The 13,045-nt window shown below is 34.7% G+C and overlaps 1 protein-coding gene and 1 long non-coding RNA gene across 2 annotated transcripts; one reads left to right on the top strand and one right to left on the bottom strand.

Annotated features, from left to right (window-relative positions):
• The first annotated feature begins 362 nt into the window (after nt 1–362).
• LOC107755666 (probable peptidyl-tRNA hydrolase 2) lies at nt 363–5,852 on the top strand. Its single transcript, XM_016572556.1, has 7 exons — nt 363–706; nt 1,114–1,196; nt 1,467–1,538; nt 2,024–2,098; nt 3,507–3,604; nt 3,762–3,876; nt 4,351–5,852. Exons 2-7 carry the CDS (start codon nt 1,116–1,118, stop codon nt 4,435–4,437), a joined length of 528 nt encoding a protein of 175 aa, XP_016428042.1. The 5' UTR covers nt 363–706; nt 1,114–1,115; the 3' UTR covers nt 4,438–5,852.
• A 1,823-nt stretch (nt 5,853–7,675) lies between these two features.
• Nucleotides 7,676–9,664, bottom strand: LOC107755665 (uncharacterized). Its single transcript, XR_001641725.1, has 2 exons — nt 8,289–9,664; nt 7,676–7,933 (listed from the first exon to the last, which is right to left on the bottom strand). It is a non-coding gene; the product is annotated as an uncharacterized LOC107755665 (long non-coding RNA).
• Between the last annotated feature and the right edge of the window lie 3,381 nt (nt 9,665–13,045).

Here is a 13,045-nt window from a genome sequence, read left to right as displayed (position 1 = left end):
GTCTTCCTAACCGCAAACTCTATGATCTATTGTATATGCTTTTAAATTAATCCCATCCCCCATTTCCTTAATCTTCTCATAGCTTTAAGTCACCTTCAGTATCTGATCTAGTAACCAGGGTGGTATTGATGTATTACAACTACTGGAGCTGGAGCAATTAACTTTGATTCTAGGCCAGTTTCATTGAAAATACACCCCTTTAAACTTGTCTGGCTTTTAAGATGTTAAAATGATGACGTACCATCGGCCTCAAGCGTGTCCGCCATGTTTGTAGTTTTTTATTTGTTTGTGCAGTCCACTATGTAGGAATAATGAATGTCTAAACGCGCGGGCAGACTTAGCTGCACTGTACAAGTGGCTATAGCGTTATTAAATTAAATAATTTCGTTCGAACGCTTCAAAACTTATTTTACATTTCGGTTTAAACAAGGAGCTTTGTATCGCATATGACCCGGAACTGTAACCGACATGACACTTGAACTTGGTGTATACGGTAATGGGTAGTTCACGTTTGCGCCGAAAGCTATTGTTGCAATAAATTATTTAAACTATAAGCAGCATTTAATGGACATAAAAGGTTAAAAATAATCGCATATCACAAATGACTTTATGCCAATTTGGGAGTGAAAAGACGAAACAATCGCTCGTTAAGAAGCTAACAGTCTCATTGGGTGATAATCGCTCGTGCAGTAGTGCAGTAAAACAGGTAAGAGCCAATATCCAGAACACCCTAAACTGCAAAATACGATTGTCCTGAACTATTTTCATTTGGACTATTAAAAAAATTCCATAATTTGTGGCAATACTGGCATTAGCAGCTACAAACTTTGGGTAGCATGGAAATATTAACACATTAACCCACATTCTGTTGATTTTATACGGATTTAGAGGTGTCGCAGTTAACTACAATGCGTTCATTTGCATTCAAACTTAAGTGTGATCCAACCTAGAGCCTATTTATATATTAGAGCGTCAGTGAGTCATCTTATAATTCGAACACTGTAATACGAATAGGCTGCTATCTTCGATTAAAACGTTACAGTTTATCACTTACAGTCTATTACAATACATTATGTTAATAAAGGATGTATAATGTACATTTCTATATTTTAGAAATGGAGTCCCAGCAGGAAGTGAACCCTGTATTCCTGCAGCAGCTCAGAGAGTTGGACATACCTGAGGAGGCAGCCAAACAGGTACAGCACCTCACAAAATACAGCAAACCTGATTACAATTAATTAAACATTTGCAGTTTTGTTTGACTCTACAGTGATTGTTTCTCATAGTAGATATCAAAATATAGTGCACCCATTTTGAGAACCAGAACTGTTTGTATACTGGATATTACGGTTTGAAATACCTTGATGAGTTTAATTTTGTTATGGTAGCAGAATCGGACATGCATAAAAGCTGTTCACGTTATGTCATGGTTTTTGGAGTGAGATGCTTTTATTGGTCTTTTACAGGCACTCTTGCACACACAGAATGTGTCTGCGGAGGAGGCTGCAATGTATTACTTCAACAAACTAGAGAATGAGGTATATTTCAAGTAGTTTAATGCTACATTAAATACAGCTTTGTGTGTAGGGCATAATGGATATGACAAACCACTGATTTACTTTTATTTAACTAGTGAATAGATTATATACAGAATGTGAGCAAAGAGCACTCCCTTTATAGTCACTGAAGCCATTACTCACTTGTTTTGTGCTCTCATGAAAACTCCTGTTAATAATCAATGAAGCTGTCTACACTACACCATAAATCTCTTATTTACATTGTCTGTACTTTGTTGGTTTTAATGATAGCAATTGAAAGAAAGAGTGCACAACTCTCAGCTCGTGCTGAACAAAATTTGAGCAAAGTTTGCCAGCGCAGTGATTGATTTTAATTGTGCTCGAATGGCCAATGTATTGTAATAGGAAAATTTTGACTCAACAGAGATAGATGTAAATATAGAATGCTGTGTAATTGAGGCAGCCATGATCAGTCAATCAATTTCATTATTTTATTTTTTTTGCAGGAAGAGGGTGATGAGGACATGATGTTCAAAATGGTGTTTGTCGTAAATATGGAGCTGTCCATGGGTGTGGGGAAGGTAGATATTATTTATTACAATTCCCAGATTTACAATGTACTTAATATAGAAGTGGTTGATACAGAAAGATGAACAAAAGACCGTTATGTTATATCTGATGCATGACTGATCATCAGTCGAAAGGTAATGTGAAACCAATAACAAATCAGTGTTTTCTCTAACATGTCACATTCTGTTCTTGGAACTGACAGAATGAAATTGCTTAACAAATAAGAAAATAATAATACAAAATTTCTTTGATCTTACTATTCAAAATATTATGTGATATAATTGTTTTGAACAGTATGCAACCTAAACATAGGCCTATGCGTAAACAAAGTGTATTTTAGGGTTTTATTACCCATTCAATTTCTCTTCATTGATTAATAAAAACAATCCATCTATAAACATCAACACATTTCCATTTCCTGAATGCAGTTTAATTTCTTAAGTTATTCAAATTTAAAGCAGATATTTTAGTTTGTGTTTTGTTTGTTTATAATTGATGCTTGTTTTTTGGCCACAGTTATAAACTGTCATCCTGCAAGTCACAATAATAAGAAATTTCCTCATAAATATGGACTACAATGTCAATAATTAGGAAAAAAAAAACCTTTATAATTATGATTTGGTATCTCGTAATGAGTCTCTTTCTCATAATAATGATTTAAGATCTCCTAATGAGAAACGCAAGCGTGTTGTGCCTAACAAGCAAACATGAATATGCGCAATGAAAAAAAAAAAGATGCTATATAAATAGTTTTCCAGATATATTCCTTTTAGTATAATTGAGCTCTTATGTGTACAGGTGCTTTTACATACAAGTGTGAAGTGTTCTCTAGCCGAAGAGCTTGCCATGGTGACAAACAATGGTGCCTGCTTATGCTAATAAATAAATCTAACAAAATTACCAATTAAGTAACATGCATTTATTAATTAATTATATGGCATTTATTTTTCCATGCAATGTGTGTGTTCATGTTTTGAGCATATAAAAGCTAAAAGGTTGTGAATAAAGGCATCTATACAAAGTGCCTTACCTTGTTCTTGTTATATTTACATGGCTTTGACCAGCGGATGTCGCCAGCGTGAGGATTTTTCAGCACTGAATCATTTTCTGAAGCAATTGGTTCAGTTGATTTGAAGTTGTCTCCTAACTCTACTTTTTAATCTGATGCATTGTGAATGCGTACAATAAGCCATAATTACGGGGAAAATTTGTAAAAATAATCAGAAACTATAAGTAATTATTATGAGAAAGTTTCTCATTATTATGCCTTGCATTGTTTACTCAACTGTTGGAGAAATGGGCATACTGTCAATCTAACACAACTTTTGCTTTTCAACTAATTTTATTTGTTGGAGAACAATGTCTTGTGTATGGTCCCCGGATTTCAATAGATTTGAGATGAGCAGTGTGTCCCTGTAGGTGGCAGCGCAGGTGGGTCATGCTGCAGTGGGTTTGTATCAGGCCTTGCAGGAGAAAAACAGTTGGAGGGAAATGGCCTGGAGATGGGACCATGCTGGGTAAGAGATATCACTGTGGCCTCATCCTTCTATTGTTTTTAAAATAAATTTTAAACCAAGACGTATAAAAAAAATAATCACTAATGAATCAAAATATATACAGTATGTAAACCTAACACACATTTGTGTGTGTGTGTGTGTGTGTGCGCCTGTTTAGTGCAAAGAAGATTGTGTTACAAGGCACTAACATGGCACACCTTTTGGAGTTGCAGGCTCTTGCTATGAGCCTCAGTCTTCCTACAAAGCTGGTACAGGATGCTGGACACACACAAGTTAGTGGCACATCTATGCAAAGATGCTTTAGCATGGCATTGCAGTTATTGTTTTAATATGGCAAATGGTGTGAGGATTGTACAATTTTATAGGTTTTATGTTTACAATATACCTAAAATAGCATATAAAAATTTAAGGGGGTCTGAATACTTTCCGTACCCACTGTAAGTTAATGGTTTATAGTTGTATATGCTAATGTATTATACATATTTGACACAAAATTGAAAATCTAAGGAGAGTAAGGCTGATGATACATGGGGCAACTTTTTGGGCAATGTTGCCGTCAAAGGGCAACCAGGTGAGACACAGGGCCCACGACTGATCTAAAGTATCCAGATAGAAAATTGTTACCCATTCTCAATGGGAAAAGAACATTGCTCGAAAAAGTTGCACTGCGTCACATCAGCTTAAGACGTTTTAAAGATGTGTGATGAAGCCTGGAAATTAATTTTGGACTGTGTTTGTGTGTGCAGGTGGAGCCAGGTTCATGCACCGTGCTTGCCATCATAGGAGAAGAGGAGATGGTGAATAATGTCACGGGCAGTCTGAAACTGCTTTGAGGAAACTACCGTAATGCTGAGGAAAACTTTTCAAAAGTGTAGGTTTGTGATGTACCACAGAAAGAACCGGGGTCAGTGTTTCCCCACAGTAGCATGGTTTTCCTCACGATAATGGTGCACTCGGTAATTTTTTTGTTAAAATTGTGATGACTTACACTGACACCTAACAACGTGGATGCATCTTTACACAAAAGCAAACATTTTCTGTTACTGTTACCTAGGGGTGGGTTATATACCATTATAATTTTGTTAATCAGTATAACTATTTGTGTATTGTTTTTATTGTGGTTATGCCAATTTTTCCTGCAGTTCTGAAACTCCAGCATCACAACAAAAGAAACCATAGTTTACTCCAGTTGTGAATGTGAGTTTGCAATTTGAATTGAATGCGATGTGAAAAGGCAGTGTATCGCAAAATAACGGTCTTTCTATTTAGCTGTCATTGCAGGTAGCGCACAAAACGCAAAACAAACAACGCAGAATATTCCGATTTACAAACAATACACACACATTACAGCTTTCACTTAATCCTCATGAAAAGTGTTCACACTGAGTAAATTATTTCAAAAATTGAGAACTTGGAATATATTAAATTAAATTATATGGGGTAATGGGAATTCTATATAGTCACTAAAAGGTTTTCAGTATTGTCATGGAAGGTTATCCGACATGTAAAATGGAGAAGAGGCTTTAGAACAAAACAAAAGTCATCATACTAAACATACTTAACTTGTATTGTTTATTCATTGCTTGCAGTAAAAACAAGATAAAGATGATGTAATCAATAAAACACTATATATTAAGTTTCATTGCAGTATTAGTGATACAAATCTCAATTTTAGATCTACCATTGCTTGGAAATTGGATTCATAAAGATTCTTAATTTTTAATAAGTAGTTTTCATGAAAACTGTATATTGTTATGTATATTGGTCTCGATAATATTGTTACATTTTTGCTTGTATCACACATCCCTATCAATACCAGTGTAGCATGTAGAAATGCAGAGTAAGCCATGATTTATTTATTACTCAATCAAAATAGGGTAGAAGTTGAATTACTGAGATAAAATTAGTAGAATTTGACTGCCAATGCAACCCACATGAGGTGACTTTTATTAAGCCAATTAAATTACTGTCATCCTCTCATATAAGTGTATGTGATTTAAAACCTTTCTTTTAAATATTACATTTAATTTATTTTGTACAGCTTTTTAATGAAGGAAGAAATTACTGAGTGAACATGTGGAAAAACACCTACATACAGTAGTTTAACACAACAGGTATGTTTAAATAATTGCATTTTAAAGCTCTTAAGTTACGTGAGAAGACAACTAATTGATATTATCAACAGGTCCCTAAATTTCTATAGAGCTAAAAAAAATCCTTAAAGAGGAGATGTCAGTTAAATAGCAGTGTGTAAAAATGTATAATGAATTATAATCACATGCAAGTGTTATACTTAATGTGCCTGTAGAACCCAATGTTTTGATGATTGTGAAACCAAATAGCCATTGTCAAAGTATAATGTATAACATGTTTCTTCTTTTTTTATTGTGGGAATATTTTTTTATTGTTTACAATTAAATGTACCCAATCCCTTTGTGATGATAATATCAGCCTGTTTGTAGCTTCACTTTCTTGTCATTTACAGTTCCTGTATTTTTACATCATGGAATATTAAGGTGTTCATTTTATACCCCTCTTCAGAATCTCTGTGGAAGTAGTAAGTTATCTAGGTACTTTTCGCCTACTGTTGCTGTGAATTTGGACACATTGTTTCTGGTACTGCAGGGAGGTAGGCATATTTGGACATGGGAAGTGACTTCCTGTTACACTATATGGTGTAAATATGTAGTGGCACATAGGCCAAATTCCAATACTCATCCGTCACTCTTCATCCTGAACACTCCCTCCATGATGGTATTATGTGACCTTATTCATATTACAGAAATTATGTCTCTTATATAGAACAGCAACATTAACCTGGCTGTCTGCCACCACTTAATGCTCATACCACTGTGATGATTGCAAACATAGAGATTGGTCTATATTTTAAATGCATCCATTTAAAAATCCATTAAAAAAAAAGAATGCTACTACAATTTCCTTTGTATAAAATGTTAGTCTACTATGAGAAATGTGTTGTCCAGATTGACAGCTTTTTTTTTCTTAATTATTCCTCCATGGACGGCAGCTGCCTACTCGTCTACATTCAAGGCGAGGCGTATGGCATATCAAGCAAGTCTATTTGCACACATAGACATTCATAAACACAGGAAACTGTATTAGCACTAATTCACTCAGCTTTATGTAACGGTTACGTAATTGCAACATAATCTGACAACCAAAATGTTGCTGCAGCTATGTTGTGACATCCATATAAAAGTGAAATTACCACAGTATAACTTTGACATTTACAGTTAGTAAACGTGACATTGCAGATAAATATTTAAGACATTGATTTTTACTTACTGACTTCTTTTTTACAGGTATATATGCTGCTATATTTTAAATGCATCCATTTAAAAATCCATTAAAAAAAAGAATGCTACTACAATTTCCTTTGTATAAAATGTTAGTCTACTATGAGAAATGTGTTGTCCAGATTGACAGCTTTTTTTTTCTTAATTATTCCTCCATGGACGGCAGCTGCCTACTCGTCTACATTCAAGGCGAGGCGTATGGCATATCAAGCAAGTCTATTTGCACACATAGACATTCATAAACACAGGAAACTGTATTAGCACTAATTCACTCAGCTTTATGTAACGGTTACGTAATTGCAACATAATCTGACAACCAAAATGTTGCTGCAGCTATGTTGTGACATCCATATAAAAGTGAAATTACCACAGTATAACTTTGACATTTACAGTTAGTAAACGTGACATTGCAGATAAATATTTGTTAAGACGGTGATTTTTACTTACTGACTTCTTTTTTACAGGTATATATGCTGTAGTCTAACCTAATTTATTTGCTAGAATTTTGTCTGCGAGTGTGGACGATGAATGCTCAAAATTAATTTACTTCATTTATTATTTAGACAAAAAAATTACAATGCAGCAACCGTAATAGAAAGAACTAGTGGCAACACAAACTTGTAGCCTACGTGACATGTGCTCAGTCTTTATACTACTGGCAATTCAAATTTTACACAATTGTGTAAATGTACGTACATTGCTTCAACTTTTTAAATGTCTCAAAATATAATAAAACACAACCACTTTCTGCTTATTCAAAATAATGTGATTTAATTGTTTACAATAATATGCAACATCTCAAAATTATGTTTTAGGTTATTGAAACTCTTGTACATAGACAAGCTTGTAATACCTTAAATATATTTGCTCATTTCATTTTAATAGCTTAAAAGATATATAATGGTTAACTGCTTTATTACAATATAAGCTTCACCAAAATGTACTGAGAAACATTTATTTAACAAGAGAATCTCTGTCCCAGGCAGACATGGCGGTTAAACTACTAAATATACTTTTTTTTATTTTTAAACTAAAAGAAAAAATATGTACGTACATTGCTTCAACTTTTTAAATGTCTCAAAATATAATAAAACACAACCACTTTCTGCTTATTCAAAATAATGTGATTTAATTGTTTACAATAATATGCAACATCTCAAAATTATGTTTTAGGTTATTGAAACTCTTGTACATAGACAAGCTTGTAATACCTTAAATATATTTGCTCATTTCATTTTAATAGCTTAAAAGATATATAATGGTTAACTGCTTTATTACAATATAAGCTTCACCAAAATGTACTGAGAAACATTTAACAAGAGAATCTCTGTCCCAGGCAGACATGGCGGTTAAACTACTAAATATACTTTTTTTATTTTTAAACTAAAAGAAAAAATTAAAGAGAGATGTAATGTCAGTTGATGTCCTTAAGTTGTCTTCTATTATTGTACTGATTTGGACTTTTAGATAGAATGTAGGAACTCAGAAAAAATACCCATCAAATAAATATAAAGTGTTTCAAACCCAGGGTACTTGTATAAAAAAAAAATCAAATATCTAATTCTGTTATAAGTTGAGCAAAACACGTACATAATGAATATGTATTCATATATATATATATAGATAGATAGATAGAGACGAATACAATTATACAACATTTACAATATTAAGAAATATATTTACATAAATGTATTTTACATTCTGAATAACACGCGTACGGATCTTATACAGTCTATGGTACGGATGCCCGTCCTCTTCAGTTGCGCACGCAGCCGCATAATTCAGTCGGGGGCACATGCAGTTACATTACATTTTCCAGATCCATAACAATAAAAATATCAGCCTATGCGTATATTAAACCTAGTCCAAAGGTCATATAAAAGTAAATGTACTTTAATGTGTTTCATTAAGATTAAGTAATGAGTAATGTAAGTACGCTTTTGTCGAGTCGCTGTTCAACACCGCCGAGGGCGTTCAGGTATCACGCTTTCTGCTCGTCACAGGAACGGCCTTCCTTTGTTAACTTCTAAAATATACTATATTGGAATTACCGCTTCAAGTGTACATACATATTTCAACAATCCTTAGGCAATTGTTCTTAAAACAAACGTTTTATCATCTGACTTAAAAAGGCAACGAAAATCGCATTTAAAACCTTTACGGTAAGTGATTTAATATGGTTTGTTGGTCTTCTAAGCGTGGTTTATAATGTTGGCCCATGTTTGGTCTCCCTTGTCTTCCTCGTTTTAAAATCAAGCACCACAGTTCGCCAACTGAGTTAATATTTTGGATAGAATGAAATCCTGCACCAAATCAAACGTTCAGTCCAATCCTGGATCCCTCATATATTCCTCCTCACAGTATGAGTATTGTTGACGCTCTAGTATCGTGCTCCCTGCGATAGCGCCCAGGAGACCCCGTGTTGCTACAGCTGTATACCAGAACACTGTTATTCCCTTTTACACGGATAAAAGAAAAAAATATTCCTTATATGAAAGACCATTGAACTCCACGGCGTGTGTATTTAGTAAAACAACATCTTTCCACAAATCCTCGGTCCCTTCTTTTGAGAGTATCCATTTTAACTAGCTGTTAGTCTTCCAAACTTACAACTCCTGCAGCCTCTCAACGCCACCTCACGCTGCAAAATGCTGACTAGAGAAGTGTGCCACCTCCAAAAAACAAGGCTCTGCCTCTTTTCTGTCTACGACAACAGTTAGCTACGCAGTGATCCAACGGCATATGCGCGTTCCTGTTTGTTACAGCGATTGACACATTTCTACCCTATAGCATACCAGAGGGCGCGAGCTAGAGCTAAAAGTCCGCCCTCCTAATGAACCCCTGCTCCGCTGTGGAGGAAACCCTGTATTATGGTTGTGTGTAGGCTTCGCTGGGAGCCGCGGTCGATGCCGGTGTAGAGAGGGGGATGGGCAATACTGCAAATGTAAAGGACATGAGATTGAATCACAGTCTTGAATCACCAAGTGCTGAACATACCCATATAAATACCGACTATTATTTTGTAAAATAACATTGTATATTAATGTATTCTTTAGCAACTCAACGTGAACATTTGAAGACCGCACAGAGTGCCCTCTGCTCTGATATGTATGTCTCTGTTTTTGATATAGACTGCTTTCATCTTGTTGACTATGAGAAAACTTTATGATGCGTTTAGAATTTCTTGATCTGGTACGTTATGTTTTCTTTTGGAAACGAAAATAATGCGAACCCCGAGAACCGTGACTTGCTTTTCTCATTCTTCACATCCGCCTCCCCCATCAACCAACCCCCAACTCCATCCATGAGAAATGGGTGGTATTTCTAAGGGGAACTCGCCTTTCCTTTTTTTAGCCTCCATTTTTATTTCAACAACAAGTGAGTGGAAACGACAAGGAAGAGAAGGCAACTGAGAGCGAGTGGAACTCGACATGATTCGCTCACGTTACTGCGGATAGCATATATATATATATATATATGTATATATGTGAGAAAACGCTGTAAAGAATTAACATTTGTTGTTCGGGTAAAATTAACCGTGAGGAAACGCCTGCTGTTGTGGCAAGGCCGCGTACTCCATACTGAGGGTTACTTTTACGTATACACACATTACATTATTTTAGAGGTCCTCTGGCAGCATACTGTCCTGTCTGTTCGTTGATAAATTTGATATCTTCAGGACCCGAAACAAAGACTGTCCATAACTGTGCCTGATAGGATTCACACATTCTTGAAATGGTATCCACCTGCTATTTGCATGGACTGGGTCAGATAATACATGATTGTAGTGTAAACTGTAAAACTATTTGTATAAGAATAGTGTTTGGGGGGAAACTGTTGGACATGTCTTATTTTGTTGTAAAAAATTATGACTGGCCATGTATATAAACATTTTTATGCTTAAAAACAGTCAAACAGTTGTGTGTGTGTTTGTTTGGAAGACCTCAGAAAGGAAATGTCTTTTTTTGTAGTTATTGAAGAGCTTGCTGGCAACTGCAAGCATATGATTGGGCCTGTCCGACATTTTCCTAGTATGTTTTCAGGTTTTATTTTTGTCTGCCTTGAACTATGTGAAACCTGATCTTTCTGTGACTCACCCAACTCCTTATCTAAAGTCAATGTGTGTCTTTGTCCAGAGACAAAGGACAAGCTTAGAAAGTCGAAACTTTTTTTTAAGTTTAGCATGTATGAAAATAGTTTAAATGCACTGAAGCATTTTAGTATCAAAATGTAGAAAGTGGTGGAGTTTTAACTGAATGTTAATTTCAGCGAAACTGTACCACAAATCAAGACATAATGGCAAATATGCAAAGCATTTTTTATCACAACTGTTTATATATATATATATATATATATACAACCAGTGTATAAATCCTTTTTGCCAAAGTAATGTATTTAAAAATTGTGACTTAAAATATCTGTATTGAATACTTTTTGATTGTGAAGATTGACAGCAACAGTTCCAATGTTTTTATGACCTGCATTGCTTTTAAAAGAATATTATGCAATCTACTGTTGTGATGCTTTTTTTTAGCAACATAGAATCAATATGCTTTGGCCAAATGTTTGTAGTTTGTAATTTGTAGTTTTAGTTAATTAGATATTTATTTCATACATGAGCTCTGTCGTGCCTCATTTTAGAGGTGGTTTCTATTCCTGAACCCATGCATACACACATTGGAGCTCATTGTGATCAATGCATTTTAAAAGGAAAATATTTCTTTCTGTGTATTGATTTTTTTTGTTTTGTTTTTAATCTAAATGTAGAAAATACAGTGTGCTTTTGGTTTTCTGGGGCCTTTAGCTCTTGTGCTATTATATGTACCTAGACTAAAAAAACAGTTGCTGAGATGCCTGCTCCTCTTCTGCTTCCTGATTGGGTGGTTTCAGAGACCCTCAGCCAATCAGATGCGTTTGAGTGTTGTCTCTCTCTCTCTCTCTCTCCCTCTCTCTCTCTCTGTCTCATATTCCCCCCTCCCTAACCAGTGCTTTGGAACATCTAGAAGCACAATCTTAAAATGGCTTTTAGTAGCATAAACAATGTTTTCTTATTGAAAGGCAGCTGAATATAATGTGGTATCCATACACACTTTGCCAGTTAAGGTTCTTTTGCCTTGTTTCTGTGAGCCCTGTGCAGCCATTTTAGCTCCTGTACAGTTTTTTCCTCCGGTATTTAGAAAGGGTGGGTCAGTCATCTTGAAAACAAGCTGGCAGAGAGAATGTAGTTAAATAAAATACCATTCACATTTGTCTCTGGTGATAGTCACAAATGGTCAGCAATGTTTATAGATGTAGAAGGGTTCATGTTTTTGTTATTGAATCATTGAAAAAATTATATAATGCAGCCACAGTGAATCCAATTTGTGTTGTAAACCCAATGATTCTTGATGTGTCCCAGACAACAGAGGATGACCCCCGGCCCCTACTCATTTTTTTTGCCTTTGCGTAAAAAAAGCCTTTTTAACTTTGTTGGGTACACATGGTTTAAAAAATTGTCATCCTATTGCATTGGGAAATTACATTTGCACTGTATATATATATGCCTAATAGGGATGTAACGATTCACTCAACTCACGATTCGATTCACGGTTTTGATTTCACGATTCGATTCGATTCACGGTTATTATTTAATTTTTTTTACAAAATGAGATTTAAGGATTCGATTCACGATTTTTGAGTTTTAAGACAATGACATTTAAGACAAATTATCAATTAAATTTGTCCTTTTATTATTGCTTGGACAAAATGCTGCACGTTTCTTTGTGAAATTGAAATATAACACTATAATAATATACTAATATAGCACTTGCATATTATTGCTCTTTTGTTGGTTTTGATTGCTTCTATTGTCCGAAGTCGTTTGGACAAAAGTGTCTGCTAAATGACAACATTTAAATATAATGTAAATGTAAATAACAAAACTACATTGAAATTTTAAAACAAGCCCAAATCAAATTAATAAGTAACACAAATAAAAGAAATCTCGTCATATAAACAAAATAATGCTTTGTCTGTGCACTTTCCATTTAAAATTAGAGGCAACCACTGCATTTTAATCATGATCCAAACAAAGATGCTGCATACATGCAACATGAGCAGTTTTTAATCTAAATTAGATTGTATA

Source organism: Sinocyclocheilus rhinocerous, unplaced genomic scaffold (assembly GCF_001515625.1).
Source record: "Sinocyclocheilus rhinocerous isolate Xijiao unplaced genomic scaffold, SAMN03320098_v1.1 scaffold4217, whole genome shotgun sequence".
NCBI lineage: Eukaryota > Metazoa > Chordata > Actinopteri > Cypriniformes > Cyprinidae > Sinocyclocheilus > Sinocyclocheilus rhinocerous.
The sequence above is the reverse complement of the archived record's forward strand: the minus strand, read 5'-3'. Positions and strand labels throughout refer to the sequence as shown.